We start from the raw sequence: 25,823 nt of genomic DNA on the forward strand, positions 1-25,823 counted from the left end.
ATCTTTTGTCAGTGTAACACCTTTTTATTTAAACCAAATGAGAAAGGGATAGATCAGTGGCATAGAACTTCTGTCCTCTAGCTCATACTGCAGAGTTTCAGTGTATTACTATGAAATACAGCTTCAGCCTGTTCCCCTGACTCCTCAACTATTACAAGTAGAAGGCAATGTGAAGCAATGTGAAGCTGTATCTCATAGAATTACACAGGAAGTTCTGCACACAGCACACTGTAGATAGTGTGGACAGGCAATGTGATTCATCAGAGTTTTAAAACTCTGGAGTTTATCATTGTAGAGACTAACTTACTTTCTCGCTGCACTTCTGGTCTCTTAGGGCAGAAATAACATCTTCAAGAGCTGCAGCCACATTCACAGCCACTAACCAATGTGTAGACCTGTGCCTGTCCCAGTGTGCATCAGCTCCTTCAGCCTTTTGATTACTGGAAGTGTTGGTAGTTGGAACCCCACAGATAGATCATCAATAGTAAATGCAGTAGTACCCCAGAGGGCTAATGCAAATAGTTAGTTTGTGACTTAATGGTTTAATGTCCATTGTTAATTTCAATGCATTTTTTCTATGTGATGTTAATCCTAGAGGTGAAATTGGAACACAGTTTAGTTATTGTGCATTGCTCAGTGGGAGGAGGTGGGTCCTTCGCCTCTGGTCAGGAGTTTAGTAGTGCAGTTCTAGCAGTTTAGCAGAGGGTAGGCATCTGCATGTGCCTGAGCAGAAGTGAGACCTGCTGCAAGGAACCCTCATCCTTGCATCCCAACAACTACCACCAAGGACTGGCACAAAGGACAAACAATAAGTGCAAACACTTCTATACAGCTACAAGGCTTACGGCTAGTGAAAGGGTATATCACTTCAGGCGCCCACCAGTCTTTTTACCATGAACCTAGCTACCCAGTGGAGAATCTACACCCCACTTTGGGAACTGTAGTACATATTGTGAATGTGCACTCCTTTGGTCGACTTGGAAAGTCAGCCATCTTACTGCCGTTTATTCCCATGTTCAGCTTTGGAAGTATTGTGTATGTATTCTAGAGAGTCTGAACTAAATGCAACAGTGTCTCTGTTTATGAACTGCCTAAACTACCTCAGTAAAGAACATTGGATTTGTTACCACACTGGCCTAATTATTGCCTTGCACTACAACACTGCACTGCTGCCATTATCCATTCCTTCACTCAACCTCCTGCCTTGCACCCTGCCAAACATCCACCATCATGGGTACCCCACCTTACACCAGGCAAGAGCCCCAGAAGTCAGGGAGTGCCCTGAGGGAAGAAAGGGTGCACCCTCCATTCACTGCTGCATGGATCCAGGGAGTGCCAAAGTGAGGACAGCCACCGTGAATCACTACAACTCCAATCAGTGCCACTACCACTCCTATCCCCTGTGAGTAGCTGTATTAACCTCCAGAAAGCACCCTAAAGTATTTTACAACATTAGCTGTTCTGACTATGTAGTTGGGTACTCTTCTATATGTAAGAAGGCTTGCCTACTCAGAATAAAAACTTATATTAATAAGAGGTAGAGATGAGCGAATTTCTCAAAATTTGAATCCGGCTTTATTTTCCCGAATTAGTTTACAGATTTGATTCAAGTCCAAATCTGTTTTACCAGAATCAAAAGTGCTCTAGTTGGCCTGAAAATTGTGAATGACACTTTGAGGTCTCCAAGGACTCTTTCTCTCTCCCGCAGAAATTTGCCTGAATAGAATCACCACACCTTTGGATTCAGAAGCAACTTCAATTTTTACAAAATTTGGGTTGAATTCGATTTGTTTAGAATCGATTCACTCATCTCTAATGAAAGAGGTATTAAAAATGTCAGGCTTTGGTGTCCTCATATGGGTCTCCTCAGGCTCCAAAGACCAGTGCACCTGCAACCTCTATCCCTTATAGTTACACTGCTGATAATGATTCAATATGGAGATGTCTATTTCTGTCTGATAAATGCAAAATGTGATAGGTATTTGAATCTTTACGTAAAAACATTCATACATTTGGGTCATAGAGAATACATTGCAACCATTTTGAGCTGTCAACACTGCTGTAGGGCCGAGATGCAAAAAATAGTTTTGAGGTTGTCGGCTATATGAGGTACAGTAAAGTATAATAATAGAGGCCCAAGGTTAATCTAGACAAATGTTCTGAAACACTGTGAACACAGGAGTAAATTCTGGAACTTAAGTAGAAGTAATTTCTATTAAGGAAACATGTAGATACAAGCATGGAAAATAAAAACACTTACATGCATCAGACATTTTAATAGGAATTTTTACATCTAGATGAGTTGTTAATAGCTCAATACAGTATAGCTTCAGTTGTTTTAGCTTTCAGCGCAATGAACCATGAAAATTAAATAAACTCCTCTCAGTCACCAAGTAGTGGAGCCTAGGGGAACGAACACTTAAGGCATCATATCAGCCTATTTCTGCATTGTCCAAAGTTGTCCTTTTCACAAAAAGTCAGCTGGTTTGAATTGACTATGTTATGATGTCTAATATCTAAATGGAATTTTCTTCAAAGAACTGTGTGATTGATTGACCCTCAGTTGAACATTTTGTTTTTATTTTGAGGCTGACAATAATGTCCGTTGGCATGTGTTCTACTTCAACAGCGTTAGGACGCCATGAAGCTATCTTTATGAGTCATCCAACCACAATACTAAATACATGTCAGCAAAGGAAATATTATCCGAAACGAGAAAAATCCCTTTGATGTACTTCAGCATGCAGAGAGTTGTGCGAGTTTTGGAAGCATTATCCGCTTGGAAGAAATGGTGTATGCTTACACTATTTTTCGGTCTACCCTCAGAGACCACCCATCGGCTGAAAACAGTTCTGCTCTTTCAGCAGCAAACTGTGTCATTTGGTTTTTTAGTATGTTCATTACTACTCCGCTTTGTTTATTTTACGGAGAGCCAAAGTGAAAGCTGAAATGTTTGGAATGGTAGAGTACAGAGTAGACTTGCTTTTCTCAACTTTTAGAACTTACTATTGATTTTTCTTTTTTTTTTTAACTGTAAAACAAAATGATTTTCCTTATTACAGCGGAGTAGAGAAAATGGGGAATTATAATGAAGCTGGAAGTTTAAATAGGGAAAACTAAAAAATTCTAAGTTGAGAGTTTTTGTCAGATATTCATAGAAAGCCGTAGAACTGTTCTGCTTAGCCAGCAGTGCCCTCCTGAGACAAAATGGCTGTAAAAAAAGAGAACAACAAGATAAATGGTAGTTTTGCAGCTGCAAGTAAAATATTGAGGATCTGCACTTTTCTATTGATCTTTATGATTCCGTTGCCAAGAGGCAGTTTGTGGTGACAAAATACGTTGACAAGTGCATATCTCACTAGGGTGAAAAATGCAGGGAGGATTCCCATATGTCAGAAGGGTTACACTACAGCCAAATTGCTTTGTTACAGATATCTCTCGCTGAAAAGTAATGTCAACTTATATAAAGTGCTTGTATTACAATACTTAACACTTCAGGTTAATCTTGAGAAGTGCACAGGCAAAATGATTTGATTTTGTAATGGAAAAAGCGAGTCCACAAGGTAGCATTTTTACAGGATGTGTAAGGTAATGTGTTCATCTCATGGTGATATTGTACGTGATATCTGTTCAGGGTTATTAAAACATGGCTGCTTTCTTATAGAAGCACCAAATGTGTCCATGCAATACCAACCAGTTCACAGGTACATTGTTTCTGACAGAAAGAAGCCCTGTTTTTCTAATCCTAGGTGACTATGAGCATTTGGTAGCACTGTATAACGACCATGGTATCCAAGTTGTTTCAGAAGGAGAGAACTCCCTCTGTTGCTCCAACTCAAAGTGATTGCTGGATAATGATGTTTGCTACAGCAGCCAGTTGTCTTACAATGGCCTACAGGTCTGCCATGTAATTAAGCATATTAGGCCCTGCCAGAGGCAGGGTATAATAGGCTGCATGTCAGTGTAAATTGACTCACTGCAGACTACAGTAAGTAGTGCAGAGTATTCTGTAAGCAATAAAACAATCGCATGTGTCATTTCCTTTGTGGCACTATAAAGTGTTGAAAAAAATGTCTACAAAGTTTAAAGAAGCAGAAATCCTAAGTAAACAAATAAATAAAAGGGGAATGAAAGCAATCAAGGAGTTATATGTACCTCATTATCCTACCAATAGAATCTACAGTTTATCCTGGAAAAACAAGCCCCCATACAGCTCTATTAAAGATATAATAGTGTTATAGATCTTTGAATGCAGAAAAAGTAGTAAAACATAACAAACTGTATCAATTTGATATCACCGTAATCACTGACCCAGAGAATAAAGTTATGTTATTATGTTTTGATATTGATGGCCTGTCCTCAGGATAGGTCATCAATATCAGATCAGCAGGGGTCCAACACCTAGAACCGCTGCTGATCGACTGATAGAAGGGGCTGCAGTGCTCCAGTGAGCACTGCAGCCCCTTCTTAGGCCAGTGATGTCACAGTCATCTGCCACATGGCCTAGGCACTCACTCCTCAGTTCCATTCGAGTGCAATACCAAGCACAGTTGCTATCCAATGGACGGCTTGGTAAGCTGAAAGAAGGCCTCTTTAAACAGCAGATCAGTGGTGGTGCTGGATGTCTGATATTGATGACCTATCCTGAGGCAATGCAACAATGCAACAAAAGAAAAAATAAATTGCTGGGTTGTTACTGCCCAATTAGTGTGAAAAAAAGGAACACAAAGCAACTAGGTAACTAGGTAATTTTCTAATGTACACCTCTCCTATGTACAAAGGACTATACATTAAAATATAACCAGGAAAGAGTAAGGTATGGTCTTTTTACACAGGACTATTCAGGCAGAATACCGGGAACGAATGTTCGTATAAACGCTTCTTCCAGATAATCAACCCATGTAAAGGTGCCGTCAATTACCTGATGAAAGGCTGAAATTATCTTTTATGCTGACACCTAAGGGCTCTTTCACATCTGCGTTCTTTTCTTCCGGCATAGAGTTCCGTCGTCGGGGCTCTATGCCGGAAGAATCCTGATCAGTTTTATCCTAATGCATTCTGAATAGAGAGAAATCCGTTCAGGATGCATCAGGATGTCTTCAGTTCCGGAACGGAACGTTTTTTGGCCGGAGAAAATACCGCAGCATGCTGCGCTTTTTGCTCCGGCCAAAAATCCTGAAGACTTGCCGCAAGGCCGGATCCGGAATTAATGCCCATTGAAAAGGCATTGATCCGGATCCGGCCTTAAGCTAAACGTCGTTTCGGCACATTGCCGGACCCGACATTTAGCTTTTTCAGAGTGGTTACCATGGCTGCCGGGACGCTAAAGTCCTGGCAGCCATGGTAAAGTGCAGTGGGGAGCGGGGGAGCAGTATACTTATCGTCCGTGCGGCTCCCGGGGCGCTCCAGAGTGACGTCAGGACGCCCCAAGCGCATGGATCACGTGATCACATGGATCACGTCATGCATGCGCATGGGGCGCTCTGACGTCATTCTGGAGCGCCCCGGGAGCCGCACGGACTGTAAGTATACCGCTCCCCGATCCTACTATGGCAACCAGGACTTTAATAGCGTCCTGGGTGCCATAGTAACACTGAAAGCATTTTGAAGACGGCTCCGTCTTCAAATGCTTTCAGTACACTTGCGTTTTTCCGGATCCGGCGGGCACCTCCGGCAACGGAAGTGCACGCCGGATCCCAACAACGCAAGTGTGAAAGAGGCCTTAATCATGATTTCTGAGAAGCAGATCACGTTGTGTGAACAGCTGCCCAGAAACAAAGAATTTGTTTGAGGATGAGCAATTGCACTAGCTATCACTCATCCCCATACAGTGGAAGTGATCGGTGTATGTAAATGCAGCTCTTACCTTCACTGACAAGCAGACAGTTATCGGGAATAATAATTGCCTGCTCAGTTGGCGAGTGTAAGTGTGCCAGTAGGCTAACCGCAAAAGTATAAAAGGAACTTGGCTAACAGTCCCACCCATATTAAAATGACATATGGTAGGTGGGATCCCTGTGAGGCTAGCTTCACACCTGGCCATCCATTATAGTTTCCCTCTGACTGATGATATCATTGATCCTAAATAACGTATTTCTATGGGGTCATTTCTGGCATCTGGCAGCCTCGCATCAGTTTCAAAGCTGGATATTTGCCATCGTTGACCGCAGCATGTAATGTTTTTCTGCCTGCTGCTCTCAGGCCATCGAAGCCGGACAAGTGTCACCAGTGTGTCCTACCTAAATCTGTTCAAATGTTTTCTCAAAAATATGATAAGAGAACAAGCCAGCACTTATATTCTGCTCACTCATTACAGAAAAATATACTAAGACTGTCGTAAATGATAGTAAATCTGTCGTGCTGTGGGGGCCACGCTCCCTCATGCTAAGCCCCAACCACTTTTTAAGTAGCGAGAGAAGGGAAAAGTCACAAATTATGGTGCAAATATGCCGTGCACCATAATTTGCGACCTTTTGTTACACAATAGGGGCATAAAACACTTGGTAAATGTCTTTCAATATTTCAAAAAGTGCTGGACACGTTTGGCAGCTCCTCTCTGGGCGGCTTGGTTTGATGACATGTCTCCTACTATATAAAACTAGGGAAAGACCTGTTAATAAAGCTGATCGACAGATGTGTTGCCTAACAACCCTATTAAGAAGACTGCAGTTGTTGGGCTGTACTGTGTCACCTGCAAAGACTGCGTCTGGCCTGCAGTGTGATATTTATAGGCTGTGTGTATTTGGATGCTGTGTCTCCAATAGAAAAATGCATTTTTTTTTGTTTTAGAGGAGATAGAAAACAGTAAATAAATCAAATATAATTGATTTTCTGTTATTTTACCAGATCCAGCATATTCTACAGAGCTTGTATTGACATTCCCCGGGGCACAGAGCTATTGGTGTGGTACAATGACAGCTACACGTCGTTCTTTGGGATTCCATTACAATGCATCGCTCAGGATGAAAACTGTAAGACATAAGTCAATATTCTGTCATAGACTGGATGATTTTCTCTTAAACTGAATTCATTAGAGGATGACATTTTTTATATGTCTGCCATCGCTGACTCTTAACTATGAAATAACTTTATGTCTTGTAGTGAACGTTCCATCGCCAGTTATTGAAGCCATGTCCAGACAAGACCCTCTACAATCCTTCAACAAAAATGGCAAGTTGCCCTCTTCTACATTGCAGAGGTCCATAGTTTTTCCACAGACTCCATGCAATAGAAACTATTCTCTCCTGGATAAATCTGGGCCTCTGGATACAGGATATAACCAGATTAATGCCAAAAACCAACGAATTCTTGCCAGCCCAACCTCAACGAGCCAACTCAACTCAGAATTCAGTGACTGGCATCTTTGGAAATGTGGACAATGCTTTAAGACTTTTACCCAAAGGATTCTACTACAGATGCACGTATGCACCCAGAATCCAGACAGGTAAAATAAGATGACGTGAGCAATGTCACGCAAAACACAGGTTGTTTTAGCTGCATCTTTTTGGGTTATAAAGAGGCACTTACTGACATTTTTACCAAAAGCTTGGTTTTCTACTTCCTTGAGAATATATTAGTGAGTCTACAGTTTCTTGCTGTGGTGCTACTCTCCAAATCTCAGACTCTTTTGTGACAACGTGTCATTGCCTGAAAATCAAAGCAAGCAATAGAATAGAAGAAATATACAAATGTGTTCTATCCTACCTTACCCCTAAGGGAGAGTTCACATCACTGTTATTTTTTAGTTCTTCTGATCCATCAGAAGAACAGCAAAAAAAACACTAAAAAACAGGAACCTGTAACAAAACGAGTCCTGTGCATCAGTTATGAACATTTGGCATCCGTTTGAGCCATTTCCGTCTGATATCTGGATTTTTTAGATGGAAAAAAAGTCCGGCATGTGAACTCTCCCTAATTTGGCTGAGGACTCCAATTTCTCATGAAAGCAGTTCAATAGTTCAACAGTTCAATATTGCGACATACTAGCAAAACCCCTGAGAGGCTGCAGTTCACAACACAGCCACTGGGTAGCTGCACATGGACTTATATAGGATAGAAATCTTGTGACACAATATTGTGAAATCGTAATGTTTTGAAAAACTGGTCATCTTGTGACAGTCACATCACAACATGTCCTACCCAGAGGAAAGGTAAGGAAAGACAAATCTGTAGCTCAGTCATATATGGGCTGTGATTAAGCCAATGGTCAGACAAAGATTGATTTTGGAGAGCAGCACCCAGGTCTTGCTACACAATAGTAAAAGGTAAGAATGGGTAAATTTGGACCGCTACAGGATATTTCACCAAAGTTGGATTTTTCCATTGTAAATTCACTTATCATTGTTTACCTCTAAGCTGGACAATATGAAAACTATCACAAAATTCAAATATGACATATGAATGTGAATTCATATGACCGTTAATGCAACTTTTTGGTTAAAGCCCTCACTAGACACTAATAAATTTCCAACTTGAATGATGAGCTGAGAAGAATCATTGCTTAGTGACTTAGGCCACAGCTTCTGTGTAGCACATATTGCCACTTTTGTGGAGATCTGGATGTTTTTTATGCACATTCGGATGACATGCTGGTGGCCCATATTGAAGCTCCTCATGCCTTTAATGACAGTTGCATCAAGTTAAGTGAAGATTGAAAAGGAAATGACAAGATAGGTATGTTATAAACCACTGCATAGATTTTATTTTCCAGGACTGAAGTACGGAAATCTAATGAAACGTGCAGGAACATATTTAGATTTTAGATTATTGTTTTAAGAAACTTTTTGATCTCAATATGTCAGTCTAAGGCTACTTTTACACTAGCGGCACGGACCTCCGGCAGGCTGTTCCGTCGGGTGAACAGCCTGTCGGATCCGTCCTGCCACTAGTGACCGTGTGCCTCCGGACTGCCGCTCCGTCCCCATTGACTATAATGGGGGCAGGGGCGGAGTTCCGGTAAGGCACGGCAGCGCACGGCGAGAGGCTGCCGGAATAAATGTCGGACATTTCGTCGTTTTATTCCCGCAGCCTCTCGCCGTGCGCTGCCGTGCCTTGCCGGAACTTCGCCCTACCCCCATTATAGTCAATGGGGACGGAGCGGCAGTCCGGAGGCACACAGTCACTAGCGGCAGGACAGATCCGACAGGCTGTTCATCCGACGGAACAGCCTGCCGGAGGTCCGTGCCGCTAGTGTGAAAGTAGCCTAAGGGGAAGGACGCACATGTAGAGTGTCCTGTTTAGCCAAAAACATGAGGTTTATTATAAATCAACATCGTTTTCAAATGTATGTTAAAGGGGATTTCTGAAGTTTCAATGTGAATGGCCACTTGGCGGGGTTGCTGGGAGTTGGATGCCTACCAATCAGATGAGTATAGGCCATCAATATTGAACTACTGGAAAATCTCTTTTAATATCTGTGTGGATTTTTGCAAGTCAGACTGCTTTTTACCTGCAAAAACACTCAAACATTGACAAACATCTGAAAACTACATTGATTTATGGTAAAGCGACATGAGCATGGTTTATAGTTGCATGGTGTGTCCATATGAGTGTTGGATATTGTGAGGAAATCCAATTCTGAACATGGGAATTTTATACAAACAACACCCATCTTTTCTAGCCCTTATTCTGGATGTAACACCCACAACCCTCTGCAGCTTTGCTGAACTGGCTGTGGTGCTGTAAGATCGGTCCAGAAGAACTGTAGGGGGTCTTAATGATACATTCTGAATACAAAAAAGAGGGGTTGGACAGCACACCTAGTAATCAGCGGTGGATGCATGTCTCCAGAGAAAGTGGTAAGCTTTCCCACAACCAGTGGAAAAAACAAAAACAAAAAAGGAGATGATTGAGACAGCACGTCCTTTTCTTGGTATTTTATTCCAGATGCAAAGTTTAAGCTATGGAGCCTTTTTCAAGCATACTCGTATTGAGCACGAATATTAGAAAAGCAAATTTTTTATCGCAACTTCGAGAATTCGCAAATATTTAGAATATAGTGCTATATATTCGTTATATAGAATATTCATCATTTTTTCCATCTGAACACATGATTCCTCCCTGCTTCTTGCTTGTGGGCCAATGACTCATTGGCCCACAAGCAAGAAGCAGGGAGGAATCATGTGTTCAGATGGAAAAAATGACGAATATTTTAAAAACTAATATATAGCACTATATAGCACCGATTTTCGAGTAAAAAAAAAAGAATGTAGAATATAACGAATATTTGAATTTGCGAATATTCGACAAATATTCTACGAAAAATTCGCGAAATATCACAAATTCGAATATGACCCCTGCCGCTTATCACTATCCATCATCTCCTTTTTTTTTTCAGAACATCCTGAATACAGACTGTTAACCATGGATACAATTGAGCTGTCTGAATAAGGTCTTACTTTTAAATACTGCTGATAAAACAAAAGAGCTATAAACAGTAAAGAGAAAAGGGGCCGTCCAGTCCCGATCTGACATTGGGTGTAGACATTAGTTCTTGCACATTGGACAGTATACAAGTGTATAGTATACAAGTTCTAATAATTTATATTAATCTAATTAATGAATTAATTGTAGGATGCTAAACTTTTTTCACAGCCAGGGAGTAATTTTAGTAGTTGTGGGTTCGGTTCCACATTTTTGCATACTTACCTGGTTAATTCGGGGAATGTAAGCCCCCCTTCCCCGGGAATATCCAAGACTAGCCAAGACCACCCATTCATGGGTGGAGATTACATAAGCTCCACCAATTTTGGACTGCCAGGACTGACAAGACTGTCTCTGAAAATTAGGGACAGTCCCTGAAAATTCAGGCAATGATGATTTTTTTTATGCATTATGCATCAGTGTTCACAGTGTTCGATGCAGTTTTTTAAGTAGATAAAAAAAAAAAAAAAGAGATGCAGAATCATTCCTGTATGCTTCCTTTATTCCACACATTAGCTGAAAAAATTGCTTAAAAAAAGGACAACATACGGCACAAGTGTAAGCACCCCTCAGGTTTTTCATAGGACTACTCCTTAATTTGCCCTACTCAAATACTGAGGTACACCCGTGCAAAATCAGCAGTATATATCGGCACTATGGTCCATTGTGTCATTGGCGAAAAAAATTCTTGTTTTTTCCCCCATATTTGCTGTGAGCTCTGTCAGAGTAAATGGCTGACACTGTTATAAGCAACAGCTATCTCTTCATCAGTTTCATAATGAGCTGAAAATGCAATTTTAAAGGTGCAGTGACCTTAAAACAGTGTGTCTGTATCTGCGATTTATGCTTTATTTTCTCATGGCTATCATACAGGGTAGATTAATGACTGTCATAGGCAGAAAACATCAGGCCAAGATTCTGTAAATGCATTTATGTCTCCCAGAGAGAGAATGTCTTGCCTCTCAGTGCTTCTGTGACAGTCATTGCCGGGTTCACCTGCGGTGTACACTGTGTAGGAACTTAATTAAGTACTAAGAGGCAATGAATTGGAATTTTTTTGCTTAGCACTATTTTTCTTCAGAGCATGCAAAGCTATAAATCGTGTGGAGCTGTCAAAAAGATATACCTGCTCTAGCGGTGATGTGGAGGAAAACAGATGCCATTTATTCAATAAACTAATATCCATAGAGAAGAAAAATGTTGACCAGATACCTTAGAGTCAAAGTTGGTTTGAACGTTTGTCAATACAGAATTTTATGGCCGTGAACTGAAGATGAAATTTAGCTGAACAAGTGAATTAGAATTTCTGGTACTTCGGCCAGTGGCACCGTGGAAATAATACAGTCATTATTTATGCATCAAAGCCCGTTCATCTGACAATCCTGATAGCTAGCCAGCCAGGAAAAGATCTAATTAATCTCATCTAAAATTCTAGCCTGTTTGCCTTTTTTTCTAACAAAAAATAAATATTTCATTTAATAAGGACGTGTAATATGGGTGTAAGTAAGTCATGGGGAAATGAAGCGTCACAAAAGCGATTTTAGTGTAGAGCTATTTATGGCAGTAAGGGCTGGTGTATACAGCAGTATTACAGATCCATGTTGTATGGGTCCAAAATACAGCACCCGTAGGGTCTACACCTTCTCTTTGTATGCCCCTAATTTCATGCACTTTTCTCCAAATTGATATGGACTCCATGAGAAAAACAATTGCGGAATGTTTCTTTATATACAGTGGGGCAAAAAAGTATTTAGTCAGCCACCAATTTTGCAAGTTCTCCCACTTAGAGAGGCCTGTAATTTTCATCATAGGTGCACTTCAACTATGAGAGACAGAATGGGGGGAAAGAATACAGGAAATCACATTGTAGGTTTTCTAATGAATTAATTGGTAAATTCCTCGGTAAAATAAGTATTTGGTCACCTACAAACAAGCAAGATTTCGTCTCTCACAGACCTGTAACTTCTTTTTTAAGAGGCTCCTCTGTCCTCCACCGGTTACCTGTATTAATGGCACCTGTTTGAACTTGTTATCAGTATAAAAGACACCTGTCCACAACCTCAAACAGTCACACTCCAAACTCCACTATGGCCAAGACCAAAGAGCTGTCGAAGGACACCAGAAACAAAATAGTAGAGCTGCACCAGGCTGGGAAGACTGAATCTGCAATAGGCAAGCAGCTTGGTGTGAAGAAATTAACTGTGGGAGCAATTATTAGAAAATGGAAGACATACAAGACCACTGATTATCTCCCTCGATCTGGGGCTCCATGGAAGATCTCACCCCGTGGGGTCAAAATGGTCACAAGAACGGTAAGCAAAAATCCCAGAACCACACGGGGGGACCTAGTGAATGACCTGCAGAGAGCTGGGACCAAAGTAACAAAGGCTACCATCAATAACACACTATGCTGCCAGGGACTCAAATCCTGCAGTGCCAGACGTGTCCCCCTGCTTAAGTCAGTACATGTCCAGGCCCGTCTGAAGTTTTCCTGAGAGCATTTGGATGATCCAGAAGAGGATTGGGAGAATGTCATATGGTCAGATGAACCCAAAGTAGAACTTTTTGGTAAAAAATCAACTCGTCGTGTTTGGAGGAGAAGGAATTCTGAGTTTAATCCAAAGAACACCATACCTACTGTGAAGCATGGGGGTGGAAACAATATGCTTTGGGGCTGTTTTTTTGCAGAGGGACCAGGACGACTGATCTGTGTAAAGGAAAGAATGAATGGGGCCATGTATCGTGAGATTTTGAGTGAAAACCTCTTTCCATCAACAAGGGCATTGAAGATGAAACGTGGCTGGGTCTTTCAGCATGTCAATGATCCCAAACACACTGCCAGGGCAACAAAGGAGTGACTTCGTAAGAAGCATTTCAAGGTCCTGGAGTGGCCTAGCCAGTCTCCAGATCTCAACCCCATAGAAAACCTTTGGAGGGAGTTGAAAGTCCGTGTTGCCCAGCAACAGCCCCAAAACATCACTGCTCTAGAGAAGATCTGCATGGAGGAATGGGCCAAAATACCAGCAACAGTGTGTGAAAACCTTGTGAAGACTTACCGAAAACGTTTGACCTCTGTCATTGCCAACAAAGGGTATATAACAAAGTATTGAGATGAACTTTTGTTATTGACCAAATACTTATTTTCCACCATAATTTGCAAATAAATTCTTTAAAAATCAGACAATGTTATTTTTTTGGATTTTTTTTCTCATTCTTTCTCTCATAGTTGAGGTATACATATGATAAAAATTACAGGCCTCTCTTATCTTTTCAAGTGGGAAAACTTGCACAATTGGTGGCTGACAATACTTTTTTGCCCCACTGTATTACACAGATACAGAGCCATGGAGACTCCCTGTACCACTATACATCCACACTACAAAGCCATGCACATAGAAAAGCCATACAAAGCACATAAAGCCATGTACATAAGGCATAACACACATTAGAGGGAATTTGTCATGAGAGGAATTATTTTTTTTTTTAACTCTTTATTGAGCAAAATTAAATTGTACAGAAACACAGGTATATATCGGAGGTAAAACCAACAGGTCTCCAATGAAGAAAGTACGTTAACAATGAAGAATTCGTCATTAGAAGATAGGTCGACAGGTCTCATCATAAGTTTAAGATAAGAAGTAAATAATACACATTCAGGGTACTAGTTTGAAGGTATCTTAGTCTAGGGTCCTCCGACGGCTGCGTCAGTGGCCAGCTGAGAATAGCGAGTTCCTCAACCTCTCAAGCAAACAGCTCAGACACTGAGGGGTTTTTGAGCATTTTGAGAGCAACAAGTCTCGTATCCTCTGAAGGATTTCCAACCCCTCCATATCTTATCAAATGTGTGATGTGATCTCGACTCCCAGGAAGATATTTCTTCAAACCTGTATATCTGGTCTATTTTAAGGTACCATTGTTCAATAGATGGGACTTCAGAGAGGAATTTTTGAAGTCAGTTTTGCACTAGTCTGCGTTGGCATATTCGGTGCACCTTTAAAGAGGACCTGTCACCCCTTCTGACGTGTCAGTTTTAATAACTCCTTACGATCCCCATGTACTAATTCTGGAGAATCTTTTCTTGTGACTCTGTGATGTGCAATTTCTCTGTTATTCCTGATACAAGTTTATGAATAAATGTACATCAGGGTGTTACCAGTTGGGGGTTTGTCACTGCACAGTCTGGCACTAATTGGATGGTGTCAGACTGTACCCCCCCTCCCTCCCTAACTAGGAACACCCAGAGATGGACCTTTATTCATTAAGTTCTAGTAGAAATAAAAGAGGAACAGCACAACATTGTCAAAAGAATTCATGCTCCAAAATTATTACATGGGTAATACAATTATGCCCCCCTCCCCCACTCCTACTGGAGCAAGATTGTGCTTTTTTTGTGACTTCATCTGGAGTGAAAATAATTAACGTAGCTAAGCATACCAACTTTCTCCTCTACTTCTCCAAATTGGAGCAAGTGGTGTAGAAATGCAAAATGTTGCTAAATTTAGCACAAATAAACTAAAAAATTCACAAAGGCTTATTTTGCGACATCTTGAAGACAGAATTTTGGAGTGTAGGACTTGATAAATTGCCCCATTATATTATTCAGATGAGCGGGAATATGTTTGTAACTGGAAGACTTGCAACTGCTCACTTAAAGGGATTGTCCTAGCTTGATAGAAGGATCCCTGGACAAAAAACTGATCACAAAATATTCCCCATTGGGACACCTAGCAATTGCATTTTTCTCTAGGGAAACCTCAGTTTCCTTGCAGCACCACCAGGAGGGAAATTAAGCATTACATAGTGTCCATTTACATCAATGGCTGTCTGTGTAATATAGGATAGGCTATGTCAGGGTTCAGCAACTTCCGCAATCCAGCTTTTGTTAAACTACAACTCCCAGTATGCTGTATTCACTTCTGTGGGCGTTTCAAGAACAGTCAAGCAAATGTGCATGCTGGAAATAGAAGTTTCATAACCACTGGAATGCAGGAGGTTGCTGAACCCTGGGCTATGTCATCCAGAATGAAAGGTCTTTCTAACCACTCTTCCCTGCACCCAAATTTAAGGATTTTTACCAGAAGACCCATCTCTGTTGACTCAGAATTTGCTTATATGTTTCTAAGATGGAAAACTCCTTTGAGCAAAAAGCAAAGCAACCTAGTGTTCATCAGCTACATATTTGCAATAGTAGGCTATCATTGAAGAGGCTGGTTAGTTCAGGATTTGAATCTTCAACAACTTTTTGCAGACCCTTGGAGGTGGAATTTATTTTTAAGTGACTTTGGAAATAAAAAGTATTCACTGTCAATGATAAAACATTTGCCCATGAGAAAAATACCTCCAGGCCCTCTTCTCTTGCCTACTAAATTGCAGTAGGAGTTAAGGAAAATCTCTATTAAGGGAGTGAGATAAAAGGGATATTCCCGTCTGGGACAGTGATGGCATACCACCAAGATCTGCCATGAATGTCAGATAGGTGTGCGTGTGCGTCCCACCTCTGGGACCTGCTCCTATCTCCAGAACAGGACCCCTAATTGGAACAGGATCAGCCGCACACGCCCTGCCACCTTCCATTCAACGCTATGCGATTTCTGAAAATCGCCAAGCCCTGGCTCAGCTATTTCTGGCAGTTCCATAGCAGTGAATGGAGGGGCAGCCACTCTTGCATATTGCACTTTTTATTCCCTGCTTTGGGATTTCCGAAGATAACTGATCGTGCTCGCTTAGCTATTTTTGGAGATCCCATATTGATGATTTAAGAGCATGCTGCACATGCGTGCTATGCTCTCAATTACTTCAGGGGCCCTGTTCTCTAGATAGGAGTGGGTCCCATAGGTGAGACCTGCACCAATCTGACATTAATTCCATATCCTAGAGATATGCTGTCAATATCCCAGATGGACCAACCCCTTTAATATAAATTATTTAATCTTGAGAAGCCATGTCTAGTTAGCTCATGATTCCAGTCTCTTATCAATCATTGCTGTCAGCCAAGAAACATTATATAAAATGAGGTTGGCACCCCAGAGAAAAACATGCAAAGCTTACAAAGGTTGGTTTATCAGAGTTTTTTTTATTAAATAATCTAAAATATGTTGAGTTACTTTCAGGAGGGTATAGACTAGAAGCCCTTGTTTAATGTAAGGAATTAAAACTGTTAGTAATATCTTCCAAGTGTAATTTACAATGGGCAGAGAGGACATTCAGTTGTAATGTAAAGAGTCTCTATTGGAGTCATAGATAATTTATTGTCCTACATATGTGTATCCCACCAATTTGCACCCTTTATCAGGCGCCATTTTGTCTGTAGCCTGCAATTGGATTCATGACAAACGGGTGAACCATTCAAGTCCACATAGGACACCACAGAGCTTGATTAATGTAAGGAATGAAAACTGTCAGTAAGACCTTCTAAGGGTCCTAAAACTCAAGTGTAATTTACAATGGGCAGAGAGGACATGTTTATCAGGCACCATTATGCCTGTAGCCTGCAATTAGATTCATGCCATACTGGTGAACCATTCAAGGTCCACATAGGACACCACAGAGCTTGAAAAAAAACCTTGTAACAAAGAAAAGGTTCACATCTTCATAATTAAAATAAGCTGCAAGTCATTGACTGGTGACGCTGCATTTATGCTTGGTCACGGACAAACAGTGACATTGTGCTGGAACGTACATAGCACCTCATGTTTCTTCAAATGACTAATGTTTTTCTACCAAGCAAAGCAGGTTCATAACACCAAAACCAGCTTATTTGACAGGATTTCAATAGGAGATTTATGCACACATTAAAACAACTACTGTAAGGCGCTAATTGCATGGGCTGAATTCATAACTCAGATGTGAGGGAAGATAATTCCCAATAGATTTTTATAAGATAGAAGAAAATAGTTCAGTTTTTTCCAATAGAGAGTAAAGAAAAAAAACTGGGACCTCAGAGTTAAACTGCAGACTCTGCAAGAACATATCTTCCGACTCTGAGATGTAAAATCCTATTAAAAAAATTGACTTATGGCTGCCCATTCTCTATGTTCACAGAAACAGCATTTTCATGGAGAGTCACAATCAATACTGATGAGAAGACTGATCTGCTTTCAGCAGGAAATAATAATCTGTATTTGACAAGTTTATAAGTAACACATTTAAGCACAGTTGGATGCCAAGTTTCTGGTGTTACTGAACTAAGAAGCTACTGAGGTTAATCGTACCTATATCTGAAGATCTAGGTGCATTTACATGCGCCAACTGAGCAGGCAATTTTTGGAAAGGAACCGTGTAAGCGCAGTCGCCTCCACTGTATGGGGAAGAGATGAAAGTGAACTGCCATCGCTTGTCCTCATACAGATTCATTGTTTCTGGACAGCAGATCTCCGTTTAAACGATTATTTCTCCTGATGAATGGGCCGATTTGTTTGTTCCCAATATTCGGCCTGATAATAGTTTTGTGTAAATCAGCCATTAGTCTAATAGCCAGAATAAGTGACGTTTGGTAAATAGTTACTTGTTAATGGAGCATAGATGGAAGACCAGGGGTGGGATTTATCATAACAAGGTGCGCTGCTGCATGTGTATGCCTCATCATAAACTAGGCAGTCCGTGCACCTCAAGTGAAATCTACCCCAACACCTGCCTGGGGTAGATTTCAGTGTTCTTCTATGACAGAAAACTGGAATAGAAGAAGAAAGATTATGCAGGGATGTTGGCACCCGCCCCTTCTCTGCCCTCACCATGCCCTCTTTTTAGTGAAAGTGTTGAAGCCGGCGACAAACAGCACTTGCAGAAAAACTTTGCCGAAGTGTCATTGAAAAATCACAAATATGCAATCTGCGACTTTTTCAGACCACAAATGTGGCGCATCCTAGTCATAACTCTTGCCCCCGATGCTTATGATTCCTTCAGACTTCACAGCTCACCCCTCTAGTATATGTTCTTTTCTTTGCCATTACTCACCTCTTTATTAAGACATGGCAACTCTCTACTGTCTGTACTACATCCACAAATGGCTCTTTAGTCTTGGTCATAACTGCTGACCACATAGAACACATGTCCGAATACTGTAAACTCTTCAAATCTAATATATTAAGATTTATTAAGCCGTTATCCGCCTTGTTCTTACTGATGATCTATCCTTCTAATAAGTTATCAGCATCTGATCGGCAGGGGTCCAGGGTGCCATGTGACCTATAGTCATGATGTCACTGCCCAGCGGGAGGCAGCGAGAAGGCCGCGGTGCTACTTTGAGTGCCATTGCCTTCTTAAGCAGATGATTGGTGATGGTCCTGGCTGTCGGACTTCCGCCGATCAGATGCTGATGACCTATCCAAAGGACTTATTAAAAAGGAGGATAACGCATTTAAGTTGACTTTTCAATTTCAATTAGAGGTCAGCAAATTTCTTGAAATTCTTTTCCAGTCTGATTTGACAAAAAAAGTCATATTCTTGGAGGTACCTGGATTCTTGAGTACCCGAGAAGGACTAGAGAGGCCTGGATAGTGGAGGACTCTAGATGGTCTCTTTTCTACTTAATGCTGCCTCTTCTATGATCTGGTCCTGTACTCAAGACTGATTTATTAAAGCATAATAAATAAAGTAACTTAAGAGGAATATAGTAGAGTTAAAAAAAAAATAGAGTCTCAATGACAAATAGACCAACCACCATAGACTCTCTTAATTAACTTATATGCAAATAGTTTTTCTGTGTAAGACCCTTGGGAGGCTGGACGGTGGAAGCAGTGCCTGTACAAAAGACATCCCATAAAGCATGACACAATTTATGGAAAACAGTCATAACACGACTGTGTGCATGATCCCTAACAGCGATTTTGTGATTCAAAGCATGGGTATGAAAGTAAAACTAGTTTTGCTTGCATTGGAGAATCTGTTGAGCTGCCTGTAAATTTGAAGTGATTAAATCTGTGTTTATAGTCAACAGCAAGGTCAAGCAGGGTAATTTATAATGCCTCTTATTATACGCTTGGTTTCCTTTGGTAGCTATAGGACCTGCATTATAGAGGTTGAGATACATTAAATGGCAAAGTATTGAACAAATTAGGCACTGTAGGAACATTCAGTACGGTCTTTTAGTGTAATATAATGCTTTTACATTACAGCAGTGACTATATATTTGCCATTATAATATATGACAGCAGAGTTCAGAAGCAGAGTTATGAGCAATGATCTTACATATAACTTGTAATTGCTGTTGGAAACTCCTACTATATTAAATGGGTTGTGCAGTGTAATGATATTGATGACCTATCCTCAGGATAGGTCATCAATATCAAATCGGTGGGGTCTGACTCACCGATTAGCTGCATGAAGAGGCCACAGCACTCTTCCGAGCCCTGCGTCCTCTTCAGTGATTGCCGTCTTCCTTATAGCGGCAGTGCAATGTAATTGCGCCTTCTTCTCCCATTCACTTAAATGGCACAAGCTTTTGGAATTACACTGCACCACTGCTACAAGCTAGACAGCGTGCAGGAAATAACTGAAGAGGATGCAGAGCTTACACGACTGCCGCGGCCTCTTCACATGACTGATTTGTGGGGTGCAATAATTAGGTGGCTTCTCCACTAACATGTTATTGCTAACATAGGATGCAGTTGATTGATGACTTCCAGTCACCTCGGTGAAACAAATGGCTTGGAAAGTAGAAATTCTGCCTTATCCCCATCTTTCCTGATGGGAGAACTTGAGCATGTTCAAGATGTTCCCAAAAACATGAAATCGGCTAGCCTTAATGTTTATGGCTAGCCTGGGCAGTGGAAGGTTGTTGCTGTAGCCTGCAGACTTAACGGCCATTTAAATGAAAACCTGTATCCCACATATGGACTCCAGCAGTCCTGAATATGTTTGCTATGTAACTGCATGGCTAAAAAAAACTATTCCAGTGTGCAAATTATAATAGATGTGTTGCGGTATAGTTTGAGACTTACAGTTGCAAGAAAAAGTATGTGAACCCTTTGGAATTATATGGATTTCTGCACAAATTGGTCATAAAATGTGATCTGATCTTCATCTAAGTCACAACAATAGACAATCACAGTCTGCTTAAACTAAAAACACACAAAGAATTAAATGTTACCATGTTTTTATTGAACACTTCATGTGAACATTCACAGTGCAGGTGGAAAAAGTATGTGAACCCCTAGACTAATGACATCTCCAAGAGCTAATTGGAGTCAGGTGTCAGCCAACTGGGGTCCAATCAATGAGATGAGATTGGAGGTGTTGGTTACAGCTGCCCTGCCCTATAAAAAACACACACCAGTTCTGGGTTTGCTTTTCACAAGAAGCATTGCCTGATGTGAATGATGCCTCGCACAAAAGACTTGCATAAAGCTGGAAAGGGTTATAAAAGTATCTCCAAAAGCCTTGCTGTTCATCAGTCCACGGTAAGACAAATTGTCTATAGATGGAGAAAGTTCAGCACTGCTGCTACTCTCCCTAGGAGTGGCCATCCTGTAAAGATGACTGCAAGAGCACAGCGCAGACTGCTAAATGAGGTGAAGAAGAATCCTAGAGTGTCAGCTAAAGACTTACAAAAGTCTCTGGCATATGCTAACATCCTTGTTAGCGAATCTACGATACGTAAAACACTAAACAAGAATGGATTTATTGTGAGGATACTACAGAGGAAGCCACTGCTGTCCAAAAAAAACATTGCTGCGCATTTACAGTTTGCACAAGAGCACCTGGATGTTCCACAGCAGTACTGGCAAAATATTCCGTAGACAGATGAAACCAAAGTTGAATTGTTTGCACAACTATGTGTGGAGAAAAAGAGGCACAGCACACCAACATCAAAACCTCATCCCAACTGTGAAGTATGGTGGTGGGGTCATCATGGTTTGGGGCTGCTTTGCTGCATCAGGGCCTGGACGGATTGCTATCATCGAAGGAAAAATGAATTCCCAAGTTTATCAAGACATCTTGCAGGAGAACTTAAGGCCATCTGTCCACCAGCTGAAGCTCAACAGAAGATGGGTGTTGCAACAGGACAGCGACCCAAAGCATAGAAGTAAATCAACAACAGAATGGCTTAAACAGAAGAAAATACGCCTTCTGGAGTGGCCCAGTCAGAGTCCTGACCTCAACCCGATTGAGATGCTGTGGCATGACCTCAAGAAAGCGATTCACACCAGACATCCCAAGAATATTGATGAACTGAAACAGTTCTGTAAAGAGGAATGGTCAAGAATTACTCCTGACTGTTGTGCACGTCTGATCTGCAACTACAGGAAACGTTTGGTTGAAGTTATTGCTGCCAAAGGAGGTTCAACCAGTTATTAAATCCAAGGGTTCACATACTTTTTCCACCTGCACTGTGAATGTTTACATGGTGGTGTTCAATAAAAACATGGTAACATTTAATTCTTTGTGTGTTATTAGTTTAAGCAGACTGTGATTGTCTATTGTTGTGACTTAGATGAAGATCAGATCACATTTTATGACCAATTTGTGCAGAAATCCGTATCATTACAAAGGGTTCACATACTTTTTCTTGCAACTGTATGTGCATAATCGGGAAGACGCCTCCAAAGTTCATATGCCATTTATAAAACTGGTGCCATCATAAATGGCAAAAGAGCTCTTGCACCCCCTGTAGCTCCATTCCAGTGGGTGTTTGACACAAATTAAATAGTTTATGCCGAGGAGAAGAAAACAGTTTTAATAGAAACATTGTAGTAAACACCTTAGTATATCCAGATGAAAAGTTCATACTTGGAGCCAAACTGTTGAACGGTTGCCAGCACCACCTCTTTATCTCTGTGTGTAGCTAAGTTATTTTCCATTGTGGGCACCTTAAATGCCTTTACTAACAGGGGCTGGAAATCTGCTCAATATAAGCAACATGTTCTATTTATTAAAATGAGAACATTACCCTAAAAGCTTTAAGACCAGAAGATACACATTACCAACTCTTAAATGAGAAATGACTCAGTTTGGTCCATTAGCATCAGCCAGGTGACCCAATCATCAGTAGTCTCAATTTCCAAAAGCCCCAGGGAATCTCCCACATCATGTAATTAAATTAAAGGACGGAGTACAGAACACTCACTTATTTTAACTGCCAAGTTAATAATATAAAAGGGCTAACAAAGAAATTGCTAAAAAGGTAAAGCACGGAGACACATTACTGAACTGTTGTTAAGTCCTGAAAACTTTTCGAAAAACTAATCTGAAACTTGTTTTTTAGGTGATACTGAAAGGATGTAAATCTGCATCAATACTATAGGATTTGTTCTTCCAGATTCCAAACTTGATTTAAACAATGTAAAATTCATATATTATTTATTAACTGCAATAGGTTTTGCATTTTTATGCTATAATTCTTATTGCTGCTGTTATTAGATATAGTGTCCTAGCCTGGGGCCAATATTAACCCAACAATATCTGTTGACTGATGCATATCTAAAATTTGAATATGTAATTTATTTAGGCTTTTTTTCATAATATTTATCACTTTATATCAAATCAGACCTCAAATAAATGGAAAGCCACTTTCATATGGTCAGTATATTTCACCAAAAACTAGGGGGGAGATTTATCATTCCCTGAGCTTCTGAAAAGTGGTGTTAAAAAGTCACAAAAAATTGTCGCATCTGCCCTTTTTTGCCGTCCTCTCCACTTTTCTAAAAGGGAGTGGAACCTACAGAGAAAGAGTATAATGGAAAGATTTGTACCTCTTCTGTTTTTTGGACCTATTCCTAGCTTTGGCTTACAAATACTGACTGTGTGAAACTGGCCTAAAATAAGTGATGGACCTTCACACATCTCAATTTGCAACCCTTGTTCTGGTGAAAGCAAATTGGCACAAATGGAAAGAATAAGGGTCTGGCACTGTCGAATATATAAAGAATCCACAACAAGTGGTTAACTCTGCTGGTGCTTTATGTTATCAGTAACAGTAAGCAGGACCAAGTAAATATATCCATGTAATGAAGGAAGTAGCACAGCCCTCCACACTATACTACAGCAGAATTTTATAAAACAAATTGTAAAGCAAAGTCGCAGTGTACTGCTAAGGCTGAGTTCACACTTCAGTTATTTTGTCAGTTATTTCCATCAGTTATGCCTCATTCACACGTCAGTGTTTTGGTCAGCGATTTCTATCAGTGATTTTTAGCCAAAACCAGATGCGGCTTTAAACACAGTACAGGGGCAGATCTTTCCCTTATACCTTATGTCTGTGGAGGCTCCAATCCTGGTTTGGGGTCACAATTACTGATGGAAATCACTGACCAAAACACTGACGTGTTAATGAGGCATTATTGTAAGCCAAAACTAGGTGCGGGTCCAAAGCACAGAACAGGTGCAGATTTTTCCATTATATCTTATCTCTGATTAGGCTTTACTACTGGTTTTGGCTCACAATCACTTATGGAAATAACTGATCCAATAACTGAAGTGTGAACTAATTGACATGCAACTTTGTTTATTTCATGAATCCCTGGAAGAGGGGCGAGCAAAAACATGCACATTTCTGTGGCCTTGCAAAAACATTTGCAACTTTTTGCCACTATTTTTTGTCACAAGGCCTTGATAAATTCCAGTAGAATGGCAAAAAACTTGAATCGGCAGTTAAAGAGTCAGGATATAGAAACAAGTCAAATGACAAACTAGATCCAAGAGGCAACTAGGAATTTTAGTCAGAAGACAACATTATATTACAGTACCACAGGAAGAACCTGAAACAGAAAATGAAGCTGATGTTTCAACCACGATTGAGCAAAGAACTGAAAATTGTGTATGTTGAATCTGGGAACAAAAGTTATACAGTACTGAACAATAGAAAAAATAGAGTTAAACAATCTGATGATGCATAGCCTCCAACTTTATGAACTGTCAAATAGGGAAACCTATGGCTCATAGTGAGAAAGATCCAATTACTGGCTGAGGTGGGTCATGGCCGAGGCAGGCCATGGTTATAGCTAGTGATTGGCTGAGCAGCATTCACAGCCATTTCCTGCCGTGTCAGACAATAGCAGGTAATGGGGTGAAGTGGGGACCAGTCACTCTCTGAGAAGCAGCAACGGGGACCAGTAAGTTGGATATAAGCTCCGTTATTTATTTTTACAGGAAGTGCAGCTAATGTTCATAACGGTTAGTTCATCTGTTAATTTGTTGGTTTATTTAATTTACGCTTTTTTTTACTAAAATGTGTGACTAAAATGCAGAATATATTACGCTGAATAATTATGCCTCCATTATCAAGATAGAAGGGGGTTCTTTACTGTACAAGCAGTGAGGCGATGGAACTACCTGTTAGAGATTGTTATCATGGTTAATTGAAAAAAATAAAATCAGAAGTTATCAGTAATAGATTTCTGGAGATTGATTAAACCAGTGATTTATTTTGAATGCCATACTTGGAGTCAGGAAGAAACCCCAAACCTCATATGTGGCAAATGCCAGCTGTCTCTTATAAGTTTTTTTGGATCACCACTGAACAAAATGGACAATTGTATTTTTTTCAACTTTCTTAGGTTACTCTATTATTAACATGTTACTTAAATATCAGGTGACCATTCTTGGTTGGGTCTATTTGAACATGTATACACCTCTTACATTTCCTTTTGCACAATTTGTATTGTATGGTTGGCATGTTTTAGAGACAACACTGTACGTTTTTCTAGGTGTCTGACAAGACTATATAACTAAGATGCATGCTGATTGTCTATTGTGTTTTGCGACCTGAAGTTACATTGAAATTCTTGTATTCTGGTTCCACTTAGAAAAATCTTACTTTTCTTTTATTTAGGCCTTACCAGTGTGGACATTGTTCCCAGTCCTTCTCTCAACCGTCAGAATTAAGGAACCATGTTGTCACCCACTCAAGCGACCGACCCTTTAAATGTGGCTATTGCGGTAGAGCTTTTGCTGGAGCAACGACATTAAACAACCACATCCGCACACACACAGGGGAGAAACCATTTAAGTGAGTACTTCATGGTAAAGATTTATAAAAACTCAACTACTAGTGATCAAGAAAATGTAATAAGGTATTTTTGTGCAAATAAAATGTAGACACAATAGGGAAGAATTATAGTCTAATAGTAAAACGGTGTAAACTTAGACTAGTCTTAAAGGGAGTCTGTCACCACTATATGACCATATGCAGCACTTACATGGCGCTGTAGCACACCTATACATGATTCTAATGGTACCTTTGTTATATTCTTTAGACATCCAGAAGCAGGAAAAACTACGTTTATTTCATATGCAAATGAGCACTTGCGAGATCCCGCGCCTGTGCACTGCTTCGCCGGGCCGGGGCATGCACACTGCAATGCCCATTTTGGGTATGGCATCAATTCAACTAGTGCGCATGCGCCAGCCGGCGAAGCAGTGCGCAGGCGCGGGATCTCGGCCGGACATAGGGATGATACAAGGGT

The 25,823-nt window shown here is 40.6% G+C and overlaps 1 protein-coding gene across 2 annotated transcripts in view; it reads left to right on the top strand.

Annotated features, from left to right (window-relative positions):
• Positions 1 to 25,823, top strand: part of PRDM6 (PR/SET domain 6) — a 140,916-nt gene that overhangs the window by 105,168 nt on the left and 9,925 nt on the right. For both annotated transcript variants that reach the window (XM_040415948.1, XM_040415950.1), the window contains exons 5-7: positions 6,847 to 6,971; positions 7,102 to 7,444; positions 25,190 to 25,366. In XM_040415948.1, coding sequence (XP_040271882.1) covers positions 6,847 to 6,971; positions 7,102 to 7,444; positions 25,190 to 25,366 — 645 coding nt within the window. The remainder of the gene's footprint in view (positions 1 to 6,846; positions 6,972 to 7,101; positions 7,445 to 25,189; positions 25,367 to 25,823) is intronic.

The sequence above is a fragment of the Bufo bufo genome, chromosome 2 (assembly GCF_905171765.1).
Source record: "Bufo bufo chromosome 2, aBufBuf1.1, whole genome shotgun sequence".
Taxonomy (NCBI): Eukaryota; Metazoa; Chordata; class Amphibia; order Anura; family Bufonidae; genus Bufo; species Bufo bufo.